At 45.5% G+C, this 27,500-nt stretch overlaps 2 protein-coding genes across 3 annotated transcripts in view; both read left to right on the forward strand.

Moving 5' to 3' along the window:
• LOC119580803 (sodium/potassium-transporting ATPase subunit beta-like) overlaps positions 1-21,476 on the forward strand; it is a 21,731-nt gene extending 255 nt beyond the window's left edge. Inside the window, exons 1-6 of one of the 2 annotated variants that reach the window (XM_037928933.1) lie at positions 192-330; positions 18,164-18,310; positions 18,523-18,642; positions 18,824-19,005; positions 19,298-19,417; positions 20,157-21,379. In XM_037928933.1, the coding sequence (XP_037784861.1) occupies positions 222-330; positions 18,164-18,310; positions 18,523-18,642; positions 18,824-19,005; positions 19,298-19,417; positions 20,157-20,423 (945 nt within the window). In that variant the 5' untranslated portion in view covers positions 192-221 and the 3' untranslated portion in view covers positions 20,424-21,379. Of the gene's footprint in view, positions 1-191; positions 331-18,163; positions 18,311-18,522; positions 18,643-18,823; positions 19,006-19,297; positions 19,418-20,156 lie in introns of those variants that run through there. The other variant, XM_037928939.1, reaches the window with a different exon arrangement.
• A 4,347-nt stretch (positions 21,477-25,823) lies between these two features.
• The window catches only part of LOC119580820 (beta-1,3-galactosyltransferase 5-like), a 7,427-nt gene continuing 5,750 nt past the window's right edge, over positions 25,824-27,500 (forward strand). Inside the window, exon 1 of the mRNA XM_037928952.1 lies at positions 25,824-25,884. The gene's annotated coding sequence lies outside the window, so the exon portion shown is untranslated. The remainder of the gene's footprint in view (positions 25,885-27,500) is intronic.

The raw sequence follows: 27,500 nt of genomic DNA on the forward strand, positions 1-27,500 counted from the left end.
CAGGTTGGTAGTCGGGGTTAAACTGAATTGCAATATTGCATGATCCACCGGTTCTCACCTGTGTGTGGGGTCAAGCATGCGCCTTGGACCTGGTCAGTCGATAGTGCAGGTGCAATGGGGGGGAGGGAGCTTCGAAAATTGGGGGAAAGGGGGGGTTTTCTTGTGTCGCAGTGACTATCGTAGCCTTGCAACATTGGTGCAATAGGGCTTAGACTGTCAACATGGACGAAGAGAGGGCCAAGTTGTACGCTCATGGAGGTGGAGGTATTAAGAAGTTTCTGTGGAATTCCGAAGCGGGAACATGTCTTGGAAGAACAGGCCTGTCATGGCGTAAGTAAAGACTTCATTCTTTGCATTTATTTGTGAAAGGATTTTTTTCCGTGTAGGCCTACCCGCCACGGCCTTTTTCTGTGACCCCCATTTGTTCCTTTTTTTTCTTGTCTAGGGAAAAACAGCTTGTTTCCGCGAACAGTATTTACCTGTGTTTGCGGTACATTGGAACGGCCAACCATATTTACCGTTGCATTTATCTATTTTCTCTCTATTTTCTATCAATATTCAGTCTTCCTCCGTCGCTCCCCCCCTGGCTCTGTGCCTTGTGCTGGGGCCATGTTGGCACTGTCTTCATGGCGAGAGAGAAGTTGGCACAGAGGGCCATGTTTCAGTGTCGGGCTGAATCAGAGCTGTTGGTGTTACTTCATGATAGAAATTTATGTAGGGGGCTGTATGTTCATTTTATTTAGGTAGTATATATGCACTGTATGAGTTGTCTTTAATTTTATTTTTTTCATATATAGAAGGTGCCATTCCGTGCAGTGCCCCTTTTTTTTTATTATTTAATGGAGTAATATTTGCCCCAACATATCTAGAAGCCGCCATGTTGACTGCGCATGCCAGGGCACAGCGTATACTAACCTAGTACAATGCAGGCCGTAGTACTCATGGTCTCGCTGTATATTTAAAGCACCGGCTTGTCCCTAATCCCTACAGAGGGCCTACCAGTATTTCCATGTAGGTGCCACATTTTAAGCTCCCCTGAGTTGGCACAGCATACCAGAGCATTGCCATGTTGCCACACTTGTTTGAGCGGTTTGACATGTGGACATGCACTCGTTTCAGGGCACTGTCATGAACTCTGATGCCAGGGCACCTCTCACGAAGGTACGACCGTCTTGGCACTGAATGTCAAGGTGCCGCCATGTCGGGAGGCACTCCGTTCCGATACACCCTATGTTGGCATTGTATGTTAGGCTTTACATGCCAAAGGACTTCCATGTTAACGCCTTTCTCATCCTTTTTTTATGCCAAACTGTTTTAAGAGCTACGTTTGAAGGCATTGAACTCGGGGAGTGCCAGAGAGCGTGAAGGGAAGCCGGCACCGGGTCAGGCTGTATCGATTCTTGCCGTGTTTTCACTCGATGGCCCTCGCGTTTCGTCGGCGCCGCTCTGTGCCGGGTGCTCCTGTTTCTCATTCGCTTTTTTTAGTCGTTTTTTCCCTTGTTTTCTTTTTCTGATCCTTCTGTTTATCTCTCTCTCTCTCTCTCTCTCTCTCTCTCTCTCTCTCTCTCTCTCTCTCTCTCTCTCTCTCTCTCTCTCTCTCTCTCTCTCTCTCTCTCTCTCTCTCTCTCTCTCTCTCTCTCTCTCCCTCTCCCTCTCCCTCCCTCCCTTCCTTCCTCTTTCCCTTTCTTTTTCTCTTCCTCTTTCCAGCATACTGTCTAAGCTTTTGAAAAGGTCAGGATTTGGGACTGTCTAAAGGTCATCTGTCCTTTGTATTTATTTTCCATCTTTATTAATGTTAGTCCTTCCCCTTTCTCGTACGTCGCTTTCTTTTTTTTTACTGCTCTATGCTTTCTCTTTCTCCTACCCAGAATTTGCTTTTCTCCTCGATTTGTACTCCCCACTTTTCTCTGCTATTTTCGAATTCTTCCTTCGTTTTTCTCTCCCATTTCTTCATCCACCTTGTTTGCCTCGCCTCGTCCTCTTCCTCGTTCTCTTCCTCAGTCCTTATCTTCTCCTCGTGTTATTATGCAAGACTCTCCGGGAGGGATCGGGGAAGCGGAGATAAGCGACAAACGCCTTATCATTTCGCCGGTCCAATGGGGGGTGGGGTACAGTAGAGGAGGATGGTCAGGAGAGAGCAGCAGAGAGGATGAGAGAGAAAACGAAGAGGCCAGAGTGGAGATAGGGGTGAGGAGGACGAGGATAGAGTGGAAGAGTATGTAAAGGGAGTGAGAGGGGATGAGTGGAGGGTTAGGGTATGTTTATCAGTGTAGTAATAGACCCCTAGTTAGTAAGGGATGCTAGTGGGACTGGGGAGGGGAGGGAGGGAAGTAAGCAAGCAAGGAGGGAGAGAGAAACAAGCAAGGGAGAAAGGGGGGAGAGAGAAGAAAGAGGGAAGGAGGGAGAGTGAAGAAAGAGGGAAGGAGGGAGAGTGAAGAAAGAGGGAAGGAGGGAAGCAAAGAAGGTAGGAGAGTGGAGAAAATGGGAGGGAGGGAGGGAATCAAGGAAGGAGGGGAGAGGAAGGTGTGTTTGTGTGTGTGTGGTGACGAATGATCAATACTGGTGGTGACCTGGTCTTCGTGGCGCGAGAGAGGTGAGGGAGGTGTAAGAGAAGAAAAAGAATGAAAAACAGAAATGGAATATATGATAAGAAAATAAACGAACGAAGGGAGGAATCACAGAATGAAATGCGAGAAAAAAAAGGGGGGGTAAGGCAAAGAGAAGGCCTGAAAGAGGACGATAAAGTGAGAATTTATTAAAATGGAGAACTATGAGATAATTGATTAATAATATTCGACATGAGGAGTATAGAAATGTAGGAAAATAAGATATGGGAGTGATATGGTGGGGGTAGAATAGAGGGGGGGGAGGGGCGCAGAGGAACTGATAAGACAGCGTGTCGTAGAGCCGTTTGTGGGGGTGATAAGGAAGAAAGTCGGCGTTATGGTCTCTCCCTTATCGGGTCAAGTCTACCTGGGTGGCTCCACAGCATACAAACCCACACACGTGTACATGACAAAAATAGGGAGAGGTGGAGATGGAGAACCGGGAAGAGGGAGGGAGGGAGATAGTGAGATGGAGGGAGGGGAGCAGTAGAGAGATGATGAAAAGGGGGTAAATTGGCAAATGTGAGGGGGAGGGGGGGAAGAAGGGGAAAAGGTGACATGCGATGAGTGAAACCTTTCTCCCCTCAGATCTTTTCTCCGCCCCCTTCCCCTCATTTCCCTCTGCTCCCTGTCCCCTCCCCGTCTTGTCGATAAATCGACCGCGCATTCTTCCAACTTTCCCCGTCCCCTCTCCTCCTCCTCCTCCTCCTCCTCCTCCTCCTCCTCCTCCTCCTCCTCCTCCTCCTCCTCCTCCTCCTCCTCCTCCTCCTCCTCCTCTCTTCTCTCTCCTCCTCTCTTCCCTTCTCCTCTTCCTCGTCTCTTCCTCCTCTCCTGACTTCTTTCATTTCTTCCTGCCTCGGATTCCGACTTCTTCTATGCGTCCATTAATAAACCTGTCCCTTTTGTTTGGCGGTGAGTCGTCGAATTGCAATTTCCTGCGTCTAATATCCGGCCTCGAGAGTTTGTTTGTTACGCAGCGAACACCGGTTTGTTCGACCGGTTTTTCACGACTGGCGAAAGAAAGGCCGGTGGTTTGGCGGGGCTCGCTTGCACTTGTTTTTTTTTATTGGTTGATTTGCCGGGAGATGGATTGATAGGTTGGTCGATTAATGGATTGCGAAGGAGGTCGGCGTAGGAGGGGAGGCCCAGGCGAAGTTCAGGGAAGTTGGCGGAGACACCGAGGCCAGTTTAACGAATTACAAAATAAGCCTAAACGGTGCCTCTAACCAGGGTACTGCGAAGGAAGGTTATCCTTTTCGCTGTCAAGGAGGTCGACGCTGATACTTGCTTGAGACTAAAGCACCGTTAATGGAAGAAAATGTTTTTTCACTGTTAAGGAATTTTGGTGACTGTCAAAGGGGGGAAGGAATTGAAGACATGGTAAGGAGAGAAATGTATAGTCATTATGAAAATACGAGACTTGGCACTCCTTTCAGAGACAATGTCCATGGCACTCGGGGTAGAGATTAGGCACTGTGAGTAGCATTCGGTGGTATTACGCAAGACAAGTGTCTGGCGTCTCTCTGGAGGAGGGGGTGGGGGGTGGGGGGAGAAAGTGAGACTCCTTCGTCCACATTTGGGACACGCAGCGGCTAGAATGGCGTTAGGGTTAATTTCACCTTGTAAGGCAGTGCCGTTTCGACCTTGCTGCGCTGTTATTCGGGGGGAGACGGCTGCGAGCTAACGTTTCATTCCCAATAACTGAGATGTTCGTTTTATCGTTTTACGAAAGCAGGAGACGATGTGTTGGTTTATAGAAATTGGGATAATTCGACGAAAGAGGGAAGAGCCGACATGGAGATATATTGGGTACGTCGTCCAGCGGAGGGTGGAAGGGGGGTGGGGGGAGGTCCCGCGAACTTTCACTAGCCCATGGCAGCCGTAGCGAAGGTCTGTTACCAAACCACTTCTTTGCTAACTCGATGCCTTTGTCCAGCACCGCACACAGATTTTGTAGGCTTTGTAAAAGCGATTTTTTTTATTGTATCAATCGCGCGGACAGTGGGCATTATCTGGGTAGGTTTGGACGTTCATTCATCTTCGAAAAAATGTCGCTCTCGCCGGCACCGGGAGCGAGGGACGAAAACCGAGGTTTCGCTCTGTTTGTATCTTAGATGTTTTCTCCCCTCGTCGCCGTCGGGGAGCGTGGTCAGCGTCGTCTTGCGGGCAGAGGTCAATCGATTAGGAAAAGCAAAGTTGCGTGCGAAACAAGCGCTGGCCGGCTGGTCTACCCCCCCCTCCCTCCAAGTCTGCTTCCCCATCCCCCCCTCCGCCTATCTCCCGCATTGCCGGCGGGGTCTGTCACTTCACAACAGCGAGCTCTGTTCGAGGCTTCTCTCTCTCTCTCTCTCTCTCTCTCTCTCTCTCTCTCTCTCTCTCTCTCTCTCTCTCTCTCTCTCTCTCTCTCTCTCTCTCTCTCTCTCTCTCTCTCTCTCTCTCGTTCACTCAATCTTCACGCACTCGCTCTCTTCCCTCGCTCTCTTTCCTCTCCCTTCCTTCGTCTCCCTTCTGAACAACAACATCACCGTGTGCATCTTATCACCAGTTTAGCCTCTGTAAAGCCATGATGGCGATTTGTGGAGGCTGCGCATAGTACTCCATTTAAAGAGCAGTTTTTGTTAAGGTTTTGAAAGAAGAGGGGAAACTCGTATGTATGTACGTTTGTGTCTGCATGTATATGTGTATATGCATGTATTTATGTGTGTGTGTGTGTGTGTGTGTGTCTGTGCGAGTTGTGTAAGTAGCGGGCTGCGTGTTTTGGGTTGGGGACGTAGTAGTAATAGTAGAACCCGTTCGCGTTTAGGGACCCACGCTGCTAGTGGGTGGGTTGTTGACCCCTATAGCTGGGGAGGAGTACTGGCCCTTCGTTTTTTTCTCGCGTTTTTTCCCCCTCTCTCTTTTCTTTCTTCGCTTATTTAAGTGTTTTTCTCATTTTATTTCGTCTACGGTGTCTCGCAAGAGTATCGCCGAGGGTTTTAGGGTGCCGTCTTCGACACTTGTCTCTCCGTCCCCCCTTGCTCGACGTCGCTACCTGCTGGGTTTCTCAATGAGGCAACCGCCGTCGTTGCGTGGCCTTGTGACACACGTGCACGCATTCTGTGGTCTAATCTCTCTCTCTCTCTCTCTCTCTCTCTCTCTCTCTCTCTCTCTCTCTCTCTCTCTCTCTCTCTCTCTCTCTCTCTCTCTCTCTCTCTCTCTCTCTCCTCTCCATCTTTTTTATCCCCTCCTTTATCTTCTCCATCTCTGTCATTGGCATCATCTTCCTCCTCCCCACTCTCATTTTCCCTTTATTCCTTATACCACCTCCTCCTCCCCCCCCCTTCCACATACCCCCAACGCCCCCGCTTGCCCCGGGGGGTTGGGTAGCGAGCTTAAATGCGAGTCCAATTGTGCTCATGAGGCGAAAACTGGCTGGTGGCGATGAGCACAGGGCCGGACCATACCAGATGAGCCACTTACTACGCTCACGGGACACCAGGGTAGCAGGCGGTGGTTTGGTGTGGGTATGGGTATGGAGAGGAGGGGGTGAGGGGGTGGGGGGAGGTAGGATGGAGAGAGGGATGTAGGTCAGACGCTGGCGAATGGGGGGGAGGGGGGTAAGGGTGAGGTACTGTTTCGTGTCGCCAGATTTGGTGGAAGTATCTCCTCTCTCTCGGTCTCTTCTCTTCTCTTTTCTCAACTCCCCCCCCCTCCTCATCTCTCTCTCTCTCTCTCTCTCTCTCTCTTTCTCTTTCTCTCTTTCTTTCTAAGTCATGGAAGGAAGATATTACATTTTCATATGTCATGCCATATAGGGAAGGAGATAGTCAGCCAAGAAGGAGAGAGAGAGAGAGAGAGAGAGAGAGAGAGAGAGAGAGAGAGAGAGAGAGAGAGAGAGAGAGAGAGAGAGAGAGAGGGGGCAGGCAGGCTGAGCGAGTGACTGATGAACCTGATAACATGTGAAGTTCATGGTAATCTAGAGGCGCTCGGCGGAGGTGGTAGATGTTATCGAGGTTGCCTCACGAGACTGCGACCTCCGCGGCCCGATTTCACCTTACATCGGATGTCTTGAGAGGTAGAGGAAGAGGGAATAGGTGTGGGGGGGGGAGTGGGAGAGGGAGAAGGGCGGGATGAAATGAGAGGGGAGGGAGAGATAGAAAGAAAGAACGAACGAACGAGAGCAAGAGAGAGAGAGCAAGAGAGAGAGAGAGAGAGCAAGAGAGAATGAATCGTACTTATAAAGGAAGAGAGAAAGAAAATCATATAAACGAATAAAGAGAAAGAGACTCACGTAAATGGAAGAGGGAGAGGAAGCGATACAGTGGAAACCCTTCCCGTTCTCATCTACGTGTTTCCGTGCCTCCTCCTCCCCTTCCATCCTACCCTCCCCCCCTCCCCATTCTTCCGGTTGTCCCTCCTATTATTCTGTCTGTTCTTTTATCCCCCTCTTCCTCTCTCTTCCTCTGCTCCACGCACCGTCACGCGAAGACTTACGAAAAAACGCCCATCTCTGTGTTGATGTGGGCGTGGGCTGACGGCCGGAGTAAAACAAGTTGGAGAGGGTCTGTGCATGTGTTTTTCTCCCGCTTCCTCTCTTCTCGGTTCTCTTCTCTTTCTTCCTCTCTCTCCTTTCTCCTTTGTTCCTCTTTCTTTTCTTTCTCCTTTTTTTCCTCTTTCTTTCTTCCTTTCTCTCTTTCTCCTTTCTTCCTCTCTCTCTTCTTTCTTCTCTTCTCTCCCTCCTTGACCCTCTCCTCCTCCACCTCCCCCCCCTTCTTCCCCTCCTCCCCCTCCCCCTCCCCCTCCCCCTCCCCTTTCTCTCTCCCTCTATTCCTCCTCTCGTGCTTTGTGGTAGCGATGGTTGTGCGAGCATGCAACCAAGGCAAGGAGTGTGGTAAGACGACCGTCTCCCCCTCCCCACTCCCTATCCCCCCTCACTCCATCAGAAGGTCACGCGTTGTTGTATTCCTAGTATTAACCAGTTCGCCAGTTCTCTCTCTCTCTTTCCTCTTTTGCTGTCCTTTTTCGCCCTCAACACCACTCCTCGCATACAGCCCTTGCCTTCATCTTGTGTATCCTGTGTGTGTATGTCTGCATGTCATTCTCTCTCTCTTTCTCTCTCTCTCTCTCTTCTCTCTCTCTCTCCTCTCTCTCTCTCTCTCTCTCTCTCTCTCTCTCTCTCTCTCTCCTCCTCTCTCTCTCTCTCTCTCTCTCTCTCTCTCTCTCTCTCTCTCTTCGAGGCACAAATGACTACAGACAAACACAGACAGGCAAGGCAGAGAGATGCACCCTTCCCTTAACTGTCGCGGTGAGGTATCTTCATAGAGATTCACTACAGGCACAGAACACAAGGTGAAGGGGGTTGAGGGAAGGGGAAGGGGGGGGAGAATGATAGTGACGACATTTCGGTTGTATATAGACTCGGCCCGCCATACCTTGCCGACGTTGTGTGACGTCACGAAATAGGTAGATGGAGATGGTTGGGGTGAAAGGGATAGGGTAAAGGAAGGAGAGGGAGGAGATGGAGGGACGGGGTAGGAGGAGTGGGGGGTGGAAGGAAGAGGGTAAAGGAGAGCGAGTGAGGAGGAGGACTAAGACTAGGAAAGGAAGGGAGGGGAGGGGAGGGGGTATCATAGGGTAACAGAAATACCCCAAGACTTAAATAGACACCCCCCCCCTACCCCGTGTCCCGTGTCTGCCTCCTCCCCCAGAAAGAGGGGGGAGGGGAGAGACAGGTGATGTCGAAATAGAAATGGGGGGGATGGGGATGGGGGGAGGGAGATGCCGTCTGTATGGCACCAGGGGGTCGTTGATATGATGCACAAGTCGTTGTTGTTGTTTTTGTTATGGATGTTCTTGTTGATGTTATTTCTGTTATTGTTTGCGGTTATTTGTTGATTCTGAACACTATTCCCAAACCGTCACCAGACAAATCCAGATATTTCAACGTAATTTTGTAAAACTCGTCACGTCTGGGATGACTTTGAACAGACTTGAGTCACCTTGAGCTTGATGATGACGATGACGACATCTGCCTCGTAATAGTCATCGTATTTTTTTTTCTCTCTCTCATCGTGAATCTCCCTCTCACTCTCTCTCTCTCTCTCTCTCTCTCTCTCTCTCTCTCTCTCTCTCTCTCTCTCTCCTCTCTCCTCCTCTCTCTCTCCTCTCTCTCCTCTCTCTCTCTCCTCTCTCTCTCTCTCTCTCTCTCCCTCTTCTCTCTCATCTCTCCTCTCTCTCTCTCATCGTGAATCTCCCTCTCTCTCTCTCTCTCATCGTGAATCTCCCTCTCTCTCTCTCTCATCGTGAATCTCCCTCTCTCTCTCTCTCATCGTGAATCTCCTCTCCCTCTCTCTATCTATCTATCTATCTATCTATCTCTTTCCCTCTCCCTCTCTCCTCCTCCCCCCCCCCCCCTCTGTCTGTCAGTCTGTCTTGTCTATCCATCCATCCAGCTATCCATCCATCCAACTCCGCGAATATTTGTGTAGATCAGCTATGCCTCATGGTACTCTAAGCGAGGCGAGGTTACTTGTTTGTGAGGCAGAGAGAGACAGAGACAGACAGATCCCTGACAAGGCAACTTTGGGGCAGTACAGTGCTAACCTCAGCTACGGGGTGGGTGGAGGGAGGGAGAGAGCGCGCATTCTTGTCGCCATCTTGTATCTTCCCGTTTCTCTGTTCTGTCTTTATTTTTGGTTCTTTGTTCGCTTCTTTCTTGTGTCTCCCTCTCTATTTTCTTTTGGTCTCTTCACCATCTCTCTTTTCTTTTTTTTTTTTTGTCATCTTCACCCACGATTTTCTTTTCTTTTTTTCTGTCTGTCCGTTGCCTTGTATTTTTGTTTTTTCGCCATACACTAAACTGACATTTCTTTCACTGTGTTTCATCAGGTTATCAGCCTATTTTATTTGTTCAGTTATATCTCTATTTGTGTATTAGTTATTTGTTTACTCAGCTTTTCGGGAGTTGCTTTCTCTCCCTTTGCTTCGGTTTCCTCGAGTGAAAGGAGCGGAAGAAACGAAACGCGGAAAGCTATTAATAACCGGATAATGTTCCCCTTGTGCGTTCCTGCGCCTTAAAGACCGCGCGCCGTTGGAACTCCTCTCACGCTCATAACTCCTGTTTTAAGAAAGCTTTTTAAATAATGGACTTAGAAAGGACTGCTCGGTCTTTCGCTTGTACGTACTCGGGGTCGCTCGTTTGCATGGAGTCGCTCGTGTACTAAATCGCTCGCTCGTTCATTTGTTCGCTGTTTCACTCACTCTGTAACTCACACACACACACTTAAAGAACAGATACACTCCCTTTCCCCAATCCACATCGAATTTTGCTTTCCAAGAGGATCCACTAAAAAACAAATACATGACGTTAACTCAACAAATAAATTTAACTAAGCCCGGACAGATACACTCAACTAAGCCCGTACATTCTCCCATACACTTTCTCTCGCGCTAACTTAACCATGCACAACACGCGCCTATACAGGTTCACTGGTACATATAAAGTAGGTTTAGACTCGCGACCCTGGGCTACCCGTCACTTTTTTTTTTTTTTGCCAGAAACCCTACATGTGTTTAGGTTAAAGGGTAACAGAGAAAACAAAATATGTCTGAAAGAAGTTTTCGTAGCATAAGAAACTTTTTTTTTTTTTTTAGCTTTTAGGTTGATGATGATGTAATATAGTTAAAGGGTGCAAGTCGGGGAAAATAAGACGGTGTGTCCGTTGAAGTATGAATGAGTAGCGTTGCGTGGTGTCCATTGTTCGCCAGGGAATACGTAGAAGTTGAGACGTCTACTGGCCGATTGCGTGTAGGGCTTAGGAGGGGGAGGGGGGAGTTACGTAATAATATCCGTTTGTATTTAGAGTTGGAAGAAGGGAAGGGGGAGAGGGAGGGAAAGGGGGAGGGGAGGTCGTGGGGAAGAAGTTGACAAGGGTTGGGGTGTTGGAAACCAAAAGGGGGAGGGTGTTAGAGGATTTGTTGACGGGGGATTGGAAAGTTGAAGTAGAGTGTATGGAAAGTTTCGGATCTAGAGGCAGTACTTTTTCTGTTTTCGGTACCGGAAAGGACGCAACAATGTTTTGCGTTCAACCCCTATAACTATACTCGTATTTTCTTGTTTCTTTTTGTTATTCTTGTTGTTTTTCAGTATGTTTTGACAGGAGACCCGACTTATTGGGGCACTAACTGGAAGGGTGGATGACAAGCTCGATTTTTATGGGGGGAGAAACAGAGAGAATGGAACTTGCCTCACCACAACAAGTCTCACTACAACGTCTACCGCCCTACGTGGCTCAGGATTTAATGAGTCGAATTTTAATCGGGTTAGAAGCGAGGTCGAAATCGGGTATCGGGTATCGAGCAGTAGATTACCGAGCATATGTCCCATCTTTTTTCTAGTCTAGCATGGGGAGGGCGTCCAGTTAGCGGGGTTGTAGTAACTTTTTGAATCGTACCTGCTGGCCCTCCGTGCGACGTTGCCATGTCGTGCGATAAAACTTTCCACCAAACACAGCTGGCGTATGTAATATAGTATAAAGGAAAAATAGAGAGAGAGAGAGAGAAGACCCAAAACTCGTTTTTCAAAAATCTCAATGCATGACATAGTTGCCCTTGAGTTTACATCTTTTTCGAAATGTGCTCCCGCTCTGGGGTGAAATTCGCAAAAACCTCGACAGTTTTATGTTGTGACCCGAGGTTTCGTACCTTTGTTTACGGGCGTAGAGAGACCACCGCCCTCACACCGCCCTTTCCCCAGGCAGAAAGCGTCGCCGGGGCCTTTGCAGGAAGCACCGCCGGTCTTCAATGCATGTCTGGTTGATCGCCAGTCAAGGCAATGGCCATTTCCGTTGTAATTTTTCTTTTGTTTTTGTTGTTGTATCTTTTGTATGTTGATGGCGGACGGAGGACAGTTAATGGATTTGTTTTCGAGTCTGGCCGTTTCCCCATAGCCAAAGGGGAGATTTTTAGATAGGAAAATGGAGGCAGGAATAGGCACAGGCCGTAGAGAGGGGGGCGGGGAGGTAGATGGGTGTACATGAACAATCTATGGTAATGCGTTGAAATCACTCTTCATATCTCTTTCCCTCTTTTCTCTTTCTCTGATTTCCCTTTCTTGTCGTTCTTTCTCTTCCTCTCCTTATCGTTCACTGAAATCCTCTTGATTCATCTATCCATCCATCTATCTCTGTCTTTCCCTCCCACTCCCTCTCCCTCCTTCTCTTCCCACGGGCACACAGGCGAATCCAGACCTCTATAGAGCCTAACTCTGCCCTCCCCGCACAGCTGGCACACAACCCACAAGTGTCACGGCCTAGGGTGGGTATTGGCTCTTCCTGCCCTCCCCCTGAGTGCCTTGTTGCAGCTGATGGCTATTGGGCGTCTCCATCCTTAGCCTTCACTGCACGTGGCTTTTGGGTGGCTTTGGCTGTGTGAGAGTTTTGGTTGGTCCTAGGGGTTGTGTGTAAAACCGTATGTTTTACGGCATGGTTATGGGGGATCGTGGAGTACCTTGACTTGTTTTTTTCTTTTTACACACAAATATCTTGATTTGCTTTTTTCTTTTTATCGTCTCTCTCTCTCTCTCTCTCTCTCTCACTCACACACACACACACACACACACACACACACACACACACACACACACACACACACACACACACACACACACACACACACACACACACAATTACGTTGTATTGTTGTATATAAAAGATGATAGACGGTTCCATGACAAGCGAACTGTAGCGATTGGAGACGAGAAGCGTAACGACTTTCTCTCTCGTTCTATCTATCTTCTTTATCAGTTTGTCTGTCACTCCATCCACCTGTCTTCTAGCCTTTGTTGTGTAGGCCTAGTTTGTGATCTTTATTTATTTTATTTTTTTTTTTTTCTTAATCTCGACCTTTACTCTCATCCGCTCTCAGTCAGACTCCACGTGATGCGGAGATATTGCCACACAAATGAAGGGTCAACTTGTAACCTTTTCCTCGCGAAGTACAGACACACACACATGGGGAGAAAATGGCAGAGTTTGGAGTCGCCCTTTTGTCACTGGTCTTCTAATGTCTCCCGTTTCCCTTCTGCTCCTTAAGGTCATGCTAGAAACTCGCTTTTACAGGTAGTTAGATAGCAGGTAGAGGGAGAGAGGAGGGGGGGAAAAAACTTGGTTCTTAATGTTTATTATAATCTGATGCAAGTTATGTCGACACCGGTGGATTCTGTTTGTTTCGATGGGAGATCAGAGCGTATATATCTTTTATCTTCAAGTGGGCTTTTATCTCTTTATCTCGCGCACAGGCGTCTTGGCTGTTATCTAGGCTGATGACCGCTAGTACGAATAAAATACGCCATGTGTTTTTCTCGGCTTGGGTGAATAGGAAATGGATTTTAAAAAAATTTAAGTTAACACCGTGATGGTAGAAAAAGTATGATCATCTTTCGAAAGTGAATTTTCGCTCTCTATATATATCTAGCTACCCAACTATGTCTCTTTCTTTCTCTCTCCTTCCCTTTCCATCTCTCCTATACAAACAGCCATAACTAAAGCTTGCGAGATTTCACAAGACCCGTTTCTCATTGACAATTCTGCGTCGATCTAAGGTCTGAATCGACATTTATGGTTGATGGGGATTGTGGTTTCTTCTGAAAGATGACAAAAAAGGTTTTTTTTTCTGGAATCTCTCTTGGTCGCTTTCTCTCTCCTTCGCTCGCGCTCTCTCCGGTGGCCAGTCCATGTGGTGTTTGTAGTCTGCTCTTGTGGTCAACTTAATGAAATTACTATTTGGTGTGCATTTTAATTTGTTTTTTACGATTAGGTTCTCGTGGTTCTTTCCATAAGAGGAGAGGGATTTTGAATTTGCTTTTCTTACTTTTGTTGTATTGTGGTTTCTGGCGCAGCGCTGGAAAATGAAAGCGATCCGAAAATTCTAAGTTTTGTGAAAGGACACGCAATTACTCCTACTTGCGAAAGCGAAAATCTGGCTTGGTAAATCATTCTCATTACTGGAAAAAAAACAAGAAGATAATGATAACGAGAAATGTATTCTAGTAAGAATCCAGACTTAGTTGTTATTCTTGGGAGAAGATGGCGACCGAATTGCGTCTCGTTTACATTACATCACAGTCTTGTGTTGCGTTAACGAAGCCACTAGCTGTTGTGCAGCGGGTTTCCTTAAGTAATGCGGTTTTCTCGGAAGTCTGTTGGGGCTGTAGCAACATCCACTGATTAGGTGTAGTTTTGCGTTCGGATGGGGAGCATCTTGGGCAGCGCTTGTTGGTGTGATGTTATCGTGCGCGAGATATGTTAGGTTACGGTTGCTGTTGTGGCATTGTGGGTTTGTTTTAATATATATAAAATGCTTCATCATGCATGAAATCTCGAGGGGGGGAAAATTCCGCTCGTCAGAATGCAACAATGCATTTACTTACAGCGAGAAAAAAAAATCCCTCCTCATTGGCTTGTGTTTTGGACCCGAGAGCGACGTCACGAGGCGAGGGCCAGAACGCTTTGTGATTGGTTGAGGGAGAGTGACGCACGGGGATTCCGCCTCGTGGTTGGCTGGGAAGTTGTGACGTCACGGCCGGCTCCAGCTGATCATTGCGCAATATTTGGAGCCGGCTTCGGGATGTTGCCACTGGAGGGTCGATCATTTCCTAGAGACCGGCTTGCAAGTGGAGAGTTTTATGTTTTAACTGCTTTCTTTTTGTGTGTGAATTCCCGATTTCACTGGAAATAAATGGAATTTATTCGGTTTCTTTACTTCCTTTTTTTATTTGGAATACTTGGATTACGGCAATCTGCCTCAAATAGTAGTTGATCTTATTCTCGCATGCTTGGCCAGCGCAGTATACTCATCGGAAAGCACACATTTTTGCCATATAAACTGCTTATATATGAGATGAAAGAAAGTGACATTAATCTTACATTATTATTGATTATTATTATTTTTTATTAATATTACAACTACTACAATCACTAAGACTACAACTTGGACTACTCCAACTGCTCCTGCTGCTGCCACTGCTACTACTTTTACTTCTACTACACTACTACTCTTACTCCTACTACTACTACTATTCTTACTCCTACTACTACTACTATTCTTACTCCTACTACTACTACTACTATTCTTACTCCTACTACTACTACCACTATTACTCCTACCACCACCACCATCACCATCACTTTCAGTATTCTCTAACCTTCGCCCTGCAACACGAGAGCACGGCCCCCAGTCATCATCCCCTCAGATTTCCTCTGTAGGAAAATTTGCTCCTTTCTTGGTATTCGTCTTGCTGCGCGGGTGCTGTCGTCAGCGGAGTTGGCCGTCGGACGCTGGAGGGGATGGCAGTCAGTCCTGTATGTGAAATATAGAGCTTTTCTAGGAAGCCTTATGGTTTGGCGTTAATAGCGGGGTGCAAGGACTCCGAGAATTTTTCTTCTTCTTCTTCTTCTTCTTCTTCTTCTTCTTCTTCTTCTTCTTTTCTTTCTTTTCTTTTTTTGTGGTTGTTTTACGGTGCGAGTTGACTTACATTCACGCAGCTTTGAAAGAAAGGGTACTGACAGCGCATCATGGACATTCTGTTCCTTACCATCTATATCATTATTTTTGTTATTGTCATTATTATTTATTTATTATTATATTATTATTATTATTATTATTAGTAGTAGTAGTAGTAGTGATGGTGGTGGTGGTGGTTGTAGTAGTATTACTATCATCACTACTATTTCTGGTACGTACTATTACTATTGTTACTACTATTATTATTATCGTAATTGTTTGTTATACTTTTATTACTTAAATTTTCACTTTCTCTTTTGTTCCGTCCACGAAGCCAGATCCTGACACCCGCATAGCATTTATTATTAAAATCTCGTTAATGCTGGTCATGCTGCTGTTGACGCACCGCTGTTGTTGAAACGCCTCGTGGGCATGGGACCGCCGGGCCTCCGGTTATTATGCCGTACGAGGTCTGGGGCATGTTGTAAGCCCTGTCTTGCCACCGGTTGTGAAGGGACAGGGGTGGGGTGTGGAAAGGAAGGGGGAAAGGAGATGGGACACTGAAGGGGAAGGGGAGGGGGGTTTAGGGATGTTAGAAGGTAGGGGAGTGATGGGTAAGTTGAAGGAGAGGGAAGGGGAAGAGATTTGAAAGGGAAGGGGGAGGTTTAGGGATGTTAGAAGGTAGGGAAGGGATGGGGAAGGGATTGAGGAGGGAAAGGGGGGAGGTTAAGGGGTGTTGAAGGCAGGGGACGGAAACAAAGGGTGTAGAATGTAGGGGAAGGGGCATGGGGGTGTCTCTTTAGGGCGGCCATGACTTGGAATTGATTTTTCTGACACTTTGATGGCCTAGGGAGTCGAGGAAATTCAGGGTCACGCTTTCTGCGGCCTGTCTGTTGTTTGACACGATTTTGTTCCATCTCTTTTTTCACTGACTTTCTTCACTGTCTTCGTACGTTTCCTGTAAATCCAAACCTCCTTGCTTTTCTCTCACTTTATTTCATTTTTATTTTTATTATCGTGTGCGATCTATGATTTGGATTCGCTCCGTTCCACGTTCTTCGCCGTAAGTTAACTGTTCAGTATATCGAAGGCCGGTTTATAGATGGCCGGTTAAATGCCACATTGGAGGAAAAAAAGACTGATGGCCGGTTAGGAGGGGAGAGGCACTAGGTGTGGGGGGGGGGGGTAGGAGAAGGCGGGGCTTGTTCTCCGGGATCGATGCTGGAACTGCCCCTCAGCTTCTGCTCTCTTGTCTCCTGGTCGTCGGCAGTTCACCCGTTTTATATTACTATTTACATGTTATTAGCTGCCTCCCGTGTGTTAGGGTTCCTCCCGTCTTTTTTTTTTTTTTTTTTTTTTTTTTTTTTTTGGGGGGGGGGGGGATTTCGCCTCGGCTGTCACAGTTTTAACGTTGGATGAGGGAGACGCTAGACTCGATGGGTGTCATCCGTGACAGTTGGCACCCGAAATGTTTATTTGTTTTTTGCATTTGGTTTACATTGGTAGTATGGAAACGTCAAGTAATTTACACGTGTCTGTTTGACAGCGGATACTGCGGAAGCCCTCATGGAACGGCAATGCATATTGCGGAACTAAGAGTGACAGGAACTGGAGAGAGGGAGAGGGAGGGGGAGGGAAAGACGGAAAGACAGAGAGAGAATGAATAAGAATGAGTAAGAGTGAGTGAGCGAGCGAGCTTCGATACACCCTCCCGGCCCCCGCGTCTGGCCCAGTAGCGAGTACCCGAGCGCGCGGGGGTTGGCAAGCAGCCAGCACGGAGGGAGGGATCTTTCGCCGGCAACTTGGCGAGATCGGCCGGGCCCTTCAACCCTGCTACGGTTGCTTCGGCAGGGTAGCCTCCTTTTTAGTAGGGGGTGGGAGGGCGTTGTAGGTATTGTAACCAAGAGGAAGGGACATGATTCTTGGAAGTTTTGGGCAAAGGGTGTCCTAGGAAAAAAAGAGAGGTTGGGTTGCATTGCAAGGGGGAGACTTTGGGATACCGTTGTTGTCGCCCTCACTCTAGGATGGCTCCGAAAGGGTGGCTCGGCAGGGTGACTTGGGGAATGTAGGGAAATGGTGCATAGTAGTCGGGAGGACGTGGGTGTCCCCTTTGGGTTTCGGAGGCGAAGTATTGGGATAGGGTGTATCGTAGGAAAGAAAATGATCGAATTAGTCGCGAGGATGACTGGTTGTGTCGCTGTTGCTTTGCCCTCTTCTTATTCTTATTCTTCCTAAACCTCTGTTCATCTTTTTCTCTTCTTTTCCTGTTATTTTACGGTCGTTAAAAGATACCAGAACCTGCAGTTTCTCTTGCTTTAATTTTGATAAAAGGAGATACTGTGGGAGCAAATTGAGCTTTTGGAAATTTGGAATGTTGAGTACCATGCACATAAATATGCCGAAAAAAACATTTGAGAATGAGGAATCCTTAGGAATTTTGGAATGGGGAAGCACATGAAAGGGGCCGACCTGACGCGGCGACCAGAATTACCACAATTCAAAGAACAAATTCAGTCTTGGCGGAAGGGAAGCGAGGTACTGCCAAGTCCCCGTTTTCACAGTAGCAACGTGTGTGTGTGTGTTTTCCCTGTGTAGTAACGGCCACATCAGAACTGAATTGCCAAGAGCCCGATCTTTTAAATCTTGTCTGAGGTCCACTGGTCTTTTGATGTCGGGCCCCGATGTTGGTTTGGAGTTCCTTCTTTTGACCTTTGATTTTTTTTTTACTTTGGGGAACTGAAATTGTGTGATATATGATTCAGAGGTGGAAATTCAAAATGGGATGATTAGCGGTTGTAAACACAGTTGACAGTTTTTATAAAGCAATGGGAAAATTGATGCAATATTCGTGTCTGCGAAGGTAAGAATGCATAACATTGTCTTTATTTTCTGAAACCGATCTTCCTTGATTGAAGAATGACATGTAGAGGGATTAGTAACAGAGAGAGCGTGCATGTAATATAATGTTAAACGTAGCTAAGACATTTTGGAGTCGTGACGAATATGATATTTTATTGACAAAGCAAAAACCACCAAATTTCCGAAATACTGACTCAGTCTTTGTTCTTTTCTTGCAGTGAAGATCGGCATTTTCTATCTGATCTTCTACGCCTGCCTCGCCGGTTTCTTCGCAATCATGATGGCCATCTTCTACCAGACTCTTGACGTCAACCATCTTCCCAAGTACACTCCCGGTGACGGCGGATCCATCCTCAAGAACCCAGGTACGTAGCGGAAAAGGGCTGCAGTGCCTTGTTGTGTGTGTAATCCAAATATTAGAGTAGTGAGAAGACTAGGGAGTACCCATTTCATTTTTGCTAGTAGACTTTTTTTTCTCTCTCTCCCCCAAGTGATTCCATAAACTTTTAATAGCTGAAAAGGCCTGCTTTGTGTTAATATTCATCATGACTAACATTGTTGAATTCCTGTTTTCCAGCCATGGGTTTCAGACCCTTGCCAAGAGCTGAGAATGTCGAGTCCACCCTGATCTGGTACAAGAACGGTGACAGTGCTGACATCGAGCATTGGGTCGACTCCCTCAATGAGTTCATCAAGCGTAAGTTTTCGCTTCGGGTAATCTTCATTTTTCAACGAAGAAAATCTGTGCCGTTTGTTATGTAGTGCTGTTTTATCTTTGTCAGTAGGTAAAGACTTAAAACCGATAGATGTCATTAATCATTCTTTAATGAATCATTATGTAAATGCCATTAGTCACTAATCGTGGCCATCTTCTTCAGCCTACGAAGGCACCAGCGATATGATTTCTGGCCAGCACGTAACCGACTGCTCCGAGGACAAGCTGCCTGCAGATGGCGAGGTCTGCCGCTTCCAGGACACCTGGCTGAAGGGCAAATGCCAGAAGGCCGAGAGCTGGGGTTACAACCGTGAATCTCCTTGCATTTTGCTCAAGCTTAATAAGGTGAGGAGCTGCTTTGGGTGGCGTGTATGTTTTTTAATGCTGATTTATTCATTTGTTTATGATGTGAGAAAAAATATATATTGTTGGAAGTTCTGATAGGTTCTGAGTCTTCTGAGTGCAGGGCTTGTGTAATTTAGCGTACGAGCGCTGTGCCATCTTATGATGAGATAGCAGTAAGGAAAGAATTTAGAAAATGAAAATAAGAAAAGGCTCTCTCTCTGTGTCTCTGTCTCTCCCTCCCTACTGCCCTCTCCATCTCCCTTAACTAAGCCCTTTTTTTTTACCTTGATAGATGATCAACTGGGTTCCCGACGTGTACACTAGTGTGGATGAGCTCCCCGCAGAGATGCCCCAGTCTCTGAAGGATCACATCCAGCAGCGCACAGACGACAACCAAGGAAAAGTACCTAAGGTAGGGTTTGAGGATCTCTCTCGTGTCTCCCTCTGCATCTTTGTAATGCTCACTCTCTCTCTCTCCTCATTCTCGTTCTCTTTTACCTCCTTCACTCTTCTCTTTCTCCTTCTCTCTTCTCAATCTCCTTCTCTCTTCTCTTTCTCCTTCTCTCTTCTCTTTCTCCTTCTCTCTTCTCTTTCTCCTTCTCTCTTCTCTTTCTCCTTCTCCTCTTCTCTCTTCTCTCTTCTCTCTCTCTGCCTCTCTCCCTCTCCCCCTCTCCCTCCCTCTCTTTCCCTCTCCCTCTCCTTCTCCCTCACCCTCACCCTTTCCCTTGTTCTTTCCTTCGTTCCATCCTCTTTCGTCTTCCCTCCCTTCCTCCCTCCCTTCCACCCCTCCTTCTCACATTCTTTTACCCTTTCTTCCTTCCTTCCTTTCCTTCCTTCTCTCGTGCTTTCTCTCCAGAGAGTGTGCGTTTGTAAGAGTGTAAGTTGGGAGGAAAAGCTATTGATAAATAACGTAATAGTTGAATAGGATAAGGGATTAATATCAGTACCTCCCCAAAAACGGTAATAATAATAATGATGATAATGATAATTAATAATCATGACAAAGAAAAAATAGCAATTATGAAAATAGTAATAATAAGAAATAATAAAGGTAACGGTAGATAATGTTAAATGGGAGAGGAGTAGGCTAATAGATAATTCAGAAAATGCTTGCCTTTTTTTCCGTTCGTAACCCCGTTTTCCCATTCCAGATGATCTGGGTATCCTGCAAGGGAGAGAACCCAGCCGATGAAGAATACGTCGGTCCCATCACGTACTCACCATGGCAAGGATTCCCCGCATATTACTTCCCCTACAGGCATACCCCAGGCTACCTGCCACCTATTGTTGCTGTGCAGTTCGAACAGCCCCAGTCTAACGTTCTTATTAATATCGAGTGCCGCGCTTGGGCAAAGAACATCGGCCATGACCGTAGCAACCGCCTCGGTCTGGTGCACTTCGAACTGCTCAAGGACTAGATTCGCTAATGCAGCAACATCACTCGAGAAATAGAGGACTGCACCCCAACATCAATTTGAAAGTGACAGTTTTTTGCATTTTTAAATTAGCGTAACCTTTTTATTCTTTTATTTTTTAAATGCCTGCATCCAACATATACCGTACTGTATTAATCGTGTTCAGTCATGTGGTACAAATTTTTATGTTTTTTTTTTAATCGCCGGTATTTAGGATTAAAGGGTTAAGCAGGAAATTTTGAAATACAAGTTAATTGTATGTCCTCCTGTATTCTCTTTGTTAATAAGTTATTTTAAATTCGTGGAACGTGTTATGATTGTTGTAAAAGTTTTATGGAACGAAGGAAACCACAGGGGACGAAATTATCTCAAATTCCAAATTTTTATTTTTGTCTATGTCAGTTAAAAAAAAAGGTGCCACAAGAAATGTTGCTTGAGCTGATGTAAGTTGTCACATTGTGTATTCATTGTGTAAATGTAAATGTTGCGAGATTTCCTGCTGAGTGTGCAGTACGTAGAATAATGAAGAGTAGTCCTGTTGCAAATCTTTGTTCAAAGTTCATGTAAATAGCCTTATACGCAGATGAAGATTATATTTCAACACGTGCAATCGATTATGTGTACAACTGCCCTGCAACATGGTGGATCCTGATGCAGACATAGATAATGCACAGAAGAACAGCACCGGTTCAGAAGTTGCCTCATTGGGTTCTCAATCCGGGGGTTCACTTCTAATCAACCACAAAAGACAAGTAACTATTTATATGCCGCTCGTATGCAGTTGATTCATTGCATAGGGTCTTCAGCAATAGCATAAAGTTTTTTTGAAGGCTTTGAGCTTCAAGTATGCAACCTTTTTGGCATTTATTTAGGGCTAGGAAGATCCTCTTGTCTCACAATGCACGAAAGATAGTAATGACAAAACGTCTGGCATCACTGACCACCCATGTTGTTCGTCAGGTTCACTTTTATTCATGAATATTGGGTCCATCTCGGATATATGATTACCCACCATTGTTCTGTTATTGAGCAATAAAGATCCTAATTACCAAAAAACCTGGTTTGATTTTAATCTTTACTGTGGAGTTTCTAAATACAGGAGTTGAGTTTTTTTTATGTGCACATAAGGATGGATTACGTCTATTGCGTTCAGTGCATTAAAAATACTGTAATGCTTGATTGCTTGATATCTCTCTCTCTCCTCTCTCTCTCTCTCTCTCTCTCTCCTCTCCCTCTCTCCCTCTCTCTCTCTCTCTCTCCCTCTCTCTCTCCCCCTCTCTCTCTCTCTCTCTCCCTCTCCCTCTCCTCTCCCTCTCCACTCCCTCTCCTCTCCCTCTCCCTCTCCCTCTCCCTCTCCCTCTCCCTCTCCCTCTCCCTCTCTCTCTCTCTCTCTTTTAACCCTTTCCCTCTCTTACTCTCTCCCCCTCTCCCGCAATCGCTCGCTCACTAACCCATTAACAAAGGGAGCATATGTAAAATGATAATCCCTTAATTGCTCATTGCTGTGTGATTAACACGTATTTCAAAAGAGCAAAATATAATAATATTTTCTTAATTATTTTGAGTAACCTCAATCTTCGTTCTTTTTTTGTACAACTACATTTCTCAGATTTTTTTTTACGTTAGCGCCATACGTTGTAGCTAAGCTAATCGTGGATCTGCACTTCACTTCTATTCCGGCAATTTTCGCAGTTCCTCTCTCTACGTGTAAACAATCTGTAATATTATCAGTTTGCATCGTTCTTTGCCTCCCCTTTCCTTTTCTTCCCTTCCTTCATCACCCTGTGTTCTTTCTTTTTTAGATTTTTTTTTCGTATTGCACCAAAACTCCATACTCAATTTTCTTTGTTTTTTTACATTTTATTATCAGGTGAATATAACTTATTTCATTAGTCTTGTTTTGATAATATTCTTTGTTACCGATAATGTTGTCCCTATCGAAACCGTTTATTTTACATCTCCAGTTATTATTTTAACTTCTGACTATGAATACCAGCTGCACAGTGTATATTTTCTTAATTGATACCCTCCCCACCATCCCTTGCTCGTTGTTGCCAAGGGGGGGGGGGTTAGGAGGCGGATACTGAGGCCCTATGTAGGGGATCACTCCTGCCTTAGACCTCAGCCCTCGCCTCAACGAATTTTGCAGGGTCTTTTCTCTTTTCCTTTTTCTTCTCTTCTTCCCTTCTGTCCACGCATCCTAATCGTTAATTCATGTTGACCATTTTCGTCACAAAACTTTGTCATAATGTTGTGTGGTGCCTGGCGCATTTGTTTGTTTTGACGATTCTGGAAATCAAGAAACATCGTGTGAGCAAAAAAAAAAAAGAAAAAAAATCCTACCCGGGGACTTAGCCACTAACTCCCTTCCTGTCGCTTAATTCTGAATACGCCGCTAAGGACCTTAGATGTTGAGGCGGCAGAAATTGTTCCAGTGAATTAATAAACTTATTGAAACACTACAGAAATTGATTTCTTTATTGACTTGCTTTCCTAACTCCGGTTAGTCTCTCTCTGGGTTTGCTTTAAGAGCAATACGTGTCAACAGAACATATATTATTATTACAAATAACTCTTCTCCACTTTATATATACGTAAAACTCAAACGGATTTTTTATTCGTTAAGAACTGTATGGAATATAAATTAATTTCTTTGGCAGCCATATCAGTCGTGTTAATACAGCGTGGAAATATTCAATGTTGGCAGTCCGTGTTCTTAGTGGTGTTAGGACGAGTCTGTTTTTAAGCTAGGAAAGTCATCACGAAAGTCATCACCAGGAAAGTCGTCCCCACCAATCCTTTGCTCATTGTTGTCGTTTGGGGGCTTAAGAGACGGCCTGATGTTGGGGGTCGCCCCTGCCTTGGACCTCGGCCCTCGCCCCCAACTAATTCTGCGTGGTCTTTTCTTCTTCTCCTTTCCTTTTTCTTTTCTCCATCCCCTTGTTCTGTCCACTTAACGTAATCGTCAACTCAGTTTTGCCGTTTTCGCCACAATAATTCATCATAATGTTTCCTACTCCCTTAACTCCTTCGCCTCCGAACAACCTTCACCTTACACTATACCCCATCAGCCCCCCCTCTCCTCCCTTTTCACTACCATACTACCCTCTAGCTCTGTTCAACCTGTAACTTAATCGTAAATTCATCCCTAACTCATTTACTCTACCATAGCACCATAAGACCTTTGATGTCATAAAGCACTTCCATATCTGTTATTTAGTCCCAAGCCTCACGCTGCCGCTAGTGACCTCAGGTGTTGACGCGGCAGATTTTTTTCAGTAAATAAATAAATAGGAAAGTCATCACTATATGAATAAAAGCATGGAATCCAACGCCTGTTTGTTTACAACATTGGTATTTGAAGGAGGTAGTGGTGAGGTGAGAGCATAAATACGTATTCATAAAAATGACACGTACATAATACAGCAGATAAGTAGATAGAGATAATAATAATACTGATGTTACTAGATTTATTTCCATAGAATAACATACTGATTTGTTAGACAATTACAATTAATTACTAAGAAGACAAGAAACTGGTCTTTAGCAGGATTATAATGAAAAAATACAGTGGTTTTGTTGCATTACAAAAGAAAAGCATTGATTTTCTTACTCTGCACACCAAATTGTAAAATTACTTTCTTGCTTCAGAAGTAAATTATAAATAAATTTCAGTATTTTATAAAAAAAAAAATATATATATATATAAACAGATTTTCTTGCTTTACCAACAAATCATAATGATTCTCTTGCTTTGAAAAGAGGTTATATACTGTCAAACAATATATATTCGTAAACAAACATTAAATAATGCTAAATAAAGTAAAGTAAATAAATAATGCTTCTGCTGCATTTTTTTCTTTTTGTACAAAATGATAAAATAATGATATAATATGCTGATAAAACTGGTGAGCGTCTCATAATACAATAACCAGTTACTGCCATTATCAGGTGTTGGTATGTAATATATCATAATAGTCAAGAGAGAGAGAGAGAGAGAGAGAGAGAGAGAGAGAGAGAGAGAGAGAGAGAGAGAGAGAGAGAGAGAGAGAGAGAGAGAGAGAGAGAGAGAGAGAGAGAGAGAGAGAGAGAAAGAGAGAGAGAGAAGATACAGACAGATGGACAGAGGAAGAGAGAGAACGATATATATATATAGACAGATAGATAGACAGACATGTATAGAGAAAGAACTAGAGAGAAAGAGAGGACGAGTTAGACGAGAGAAAGAAAGAGAGAGAGAGACAGAGAGGCTGTGTATACTTATCCTCGTGTGTCACAACATTTCCTAGACTCAATAGATAATAACAATAATAATCACAACAATTCAGTGGAAAGATATAAAAAGATATAAACAAAATCGATACTATTCTTCCGTTTCCCTTCCCTCAGAATAATAAACTGTTTTGTGAAAGCACAATGTAAGAAAGTAAATGCAGGGCCAAGAGAAAATCCCTCATAGATATGTTTCGATAAGGAGTGAGTGTTTGGACACTGTGGGTCAGCGGTTAATAAATCTTATCTTTACTAGGTTTACCTGCAGGGGATGAGAGTGTCTGGGTGGAAAGTGTGGGTGTTTGTGTATATGTGTGTGTGTGTGTGTGTGTGTGTGTGTGTGTGTGTGTGTGTGTGTGTGTGTGTTGTGTGTGTGTGTGTGTGTGTTGGTGTGGTGGTGGTGTGTGTTGGTGGTGTGGTGTGTGTGTGTGTTAATGTGCAAGAAGGAATCGAGAAAATGAGGGAAGAAGAGAGGAAGAAGAGAGAGAGAGAGAGGAGAGAGGAAGAGTCAGTAGTCAGGAGAGAGAGAGAAGAGAGAGGAGAGAGGAGGAGAGAGAGAGAGGGAGAGAGAGAGAGAGAGAGAGGGGAGAGGAGAAAGAGAAGAGAGAGAAGAGAGAGGGGAGAAGAGAAGAAAGAGAAGAGAAGAAAGGGGAAAGGAAAGGAAAGGGAAAGAGAATGAGAAGGAAAGGGGAAGGGGGAAAAAAAAAAAAAAAAAAAAAAAAAAAAAAAAAAAAAAAAAAAAAAAAAAAAAAAAAAAAAAAAAAAAAAAAAAAAAAAAATTTTTTTTTTTTTTTTTTTTTGGGAAGGGGGGGTTTTGGGTTGGGGGGGGGGTTTTTTTGGGGGGGGGGGGGGAAAAAAAAAAGGGGGGGGGGGTTTTTTGGGGGAAAGGGTGGGGGGGGGTTGGGGGGGAAAAAAAAAAAAAGGGGGGGGGGGGAGGGGGGGGGGGGGGGGGGGGGGGGGGGAGAAATTTTAAAAAAAGGGGGGGGGGGGGGGGCCGGCCGGTGGCGTGGTGGGCGGGGAAAAAGGGTGTTTTCGGGGGGGGGAGGCGCTTTGCGAAATCATTTACATTAATTCACCCTGCAGCTGACCTCAAACCAGGTGTTTCTCGAGTTAAAGGTAGAATTTCTGACACGATCGTCACTCTGTGAGCTGTTCTGGCGAAGTGTGTTAAGGAACCGATTTTCAGCCAAAGGTTGATTTTGATTTGATTTTCTCGTATTCTGCGCGTGTATCCATCAAGGACATTTTTTTTTGCACAAGCTGTTGACAAAAGTGGACAATAATTGAAAAAAGAAGAAGAAGAAGAAGAATGAGCCTGAGGTGTTATAATGCAGTTAATACGAGTTCTGCGGAAGCACACATCTTATGACGTGAAATCAATTGAAAAGGATCGGATAAGATTTTTGTGTTTGATATGATATGTGTTTCGTTTTCATTAATAGTGAGATAGTGGTTTACATGTATCTGAAATTATGTATATATATATTTTAATATATATTATAATATAAATTATTAATATATATAATATATATATATATATTTTATATAATATATATATATAAAATGTTTTAATAGTATATATATATAAATATATAATATATAGGATTTACTCCGGGCAAGTCCACAATAGACCGTATACTACGCTTCGAGAATTTGTGGAACCCCGCGTGAGTTTGGTCGTGGGTTGTCGCGCTACATCGACCCAAAAAGGGGCTTTTGCCCGGGTGCACGGGAATCGCTAGGGGAGATCCTGAGGCTCGGGGGAATTTCCGACACAGATTATGGCCAATAGCAAGCCTCTATAGGGGACTGAAAGTGCTGTAAAGTGTGGTGGGGTATGCGAACTTCTTCCTGTTTTTCAGGGGTGAGGCAAGGCTGTGTCCTTCACCCCCCCTTTTAACATTGTATGGACTGGAAATGGGCAGGCTCTAGCCAAAGTCAGTGCGGAGCAACCTAGGCAATATAAGGTCCGGACCCTTTACTTTGCCGACGATGTTTTCCCTCCTATCGAGTCCTTGGAGTACTTGTGGGGCTCTTGATGCATTTTTGAATGGGCGAAGCCCCTAGGCTTAGAGGTCTCGGACCCAAAACCAAATTTGGACTTGGGGGCTGTTAGGGGAACCCGTTTAGCGATCCATCTTGCGGGGAGGACGTTGAAGTCACAGAAAAATTTTTCATACCTTTGGAGCTAGTCCCCATCTCGGGTTTCAGACCAGGGGAAACAGTAGACGGATTGGGCTGGGAAAAAAAGGGCCATGAACCGTAACAAGAGGTTTGGAGATGTGGTACCCATGCAAAGGACCAAGCTGCTGTCTTAAAGGGCCTTGATACTTCCAGTTTTGCTCTATTGGGAAGCAAAACCTGGACGCATCCATTGCCTTGGAGTCTCCCCTTTGTCCCTTTTTAAAAAAGTCCCTTCGTCGGATCTTTGGGGTACATTTCAGGACCACTGTCCAACCGGCGGTTACACCGTGAAAAGGCATGGGCCCCTTTTACTTTGCAAAACCCGGGGAAATCGCCAACTGGGGTTTATAGGGCCCACCTGCTCCCCTCCCTAGGGACGACCCTGCCCACCGGGTTTGGCTCCCCGGGCGAGCCCAACCCGGGGGTGGGGGAGACCTGGGGGGAAGGTTCCTTTGGGAAAAAATGGTTTGGGCAGCTAAACCGGACCTGTCTTGGGGAAACTAGAGGGGGGGCCGTGTCCCTGCCTGGAGACTCGCCTCAGGGATCCTCGTGGCTGGAAGCGAAGGGTTTGGGTGCGGCCCTGCGCCCCCGTTTGGCGTTAAACCCCTTGATGATGATGATGAT

This window comes from Penaeus monodon, chromosome 2 (genome assembly GCF_015228065.2).
Source record: "Penaeus monodon isolate SGIC_2016 chromosome 2, NSTDA_Pmon_1, whole genome shotgun sequence".
Classification (NCBI taxonomy): domain Eukaryota; kingdom Metazoa; phylum Arthropoda; class Malacostraca; order Decapoda; family Penaeidae; genus Penaeus; species Penaeus monodon.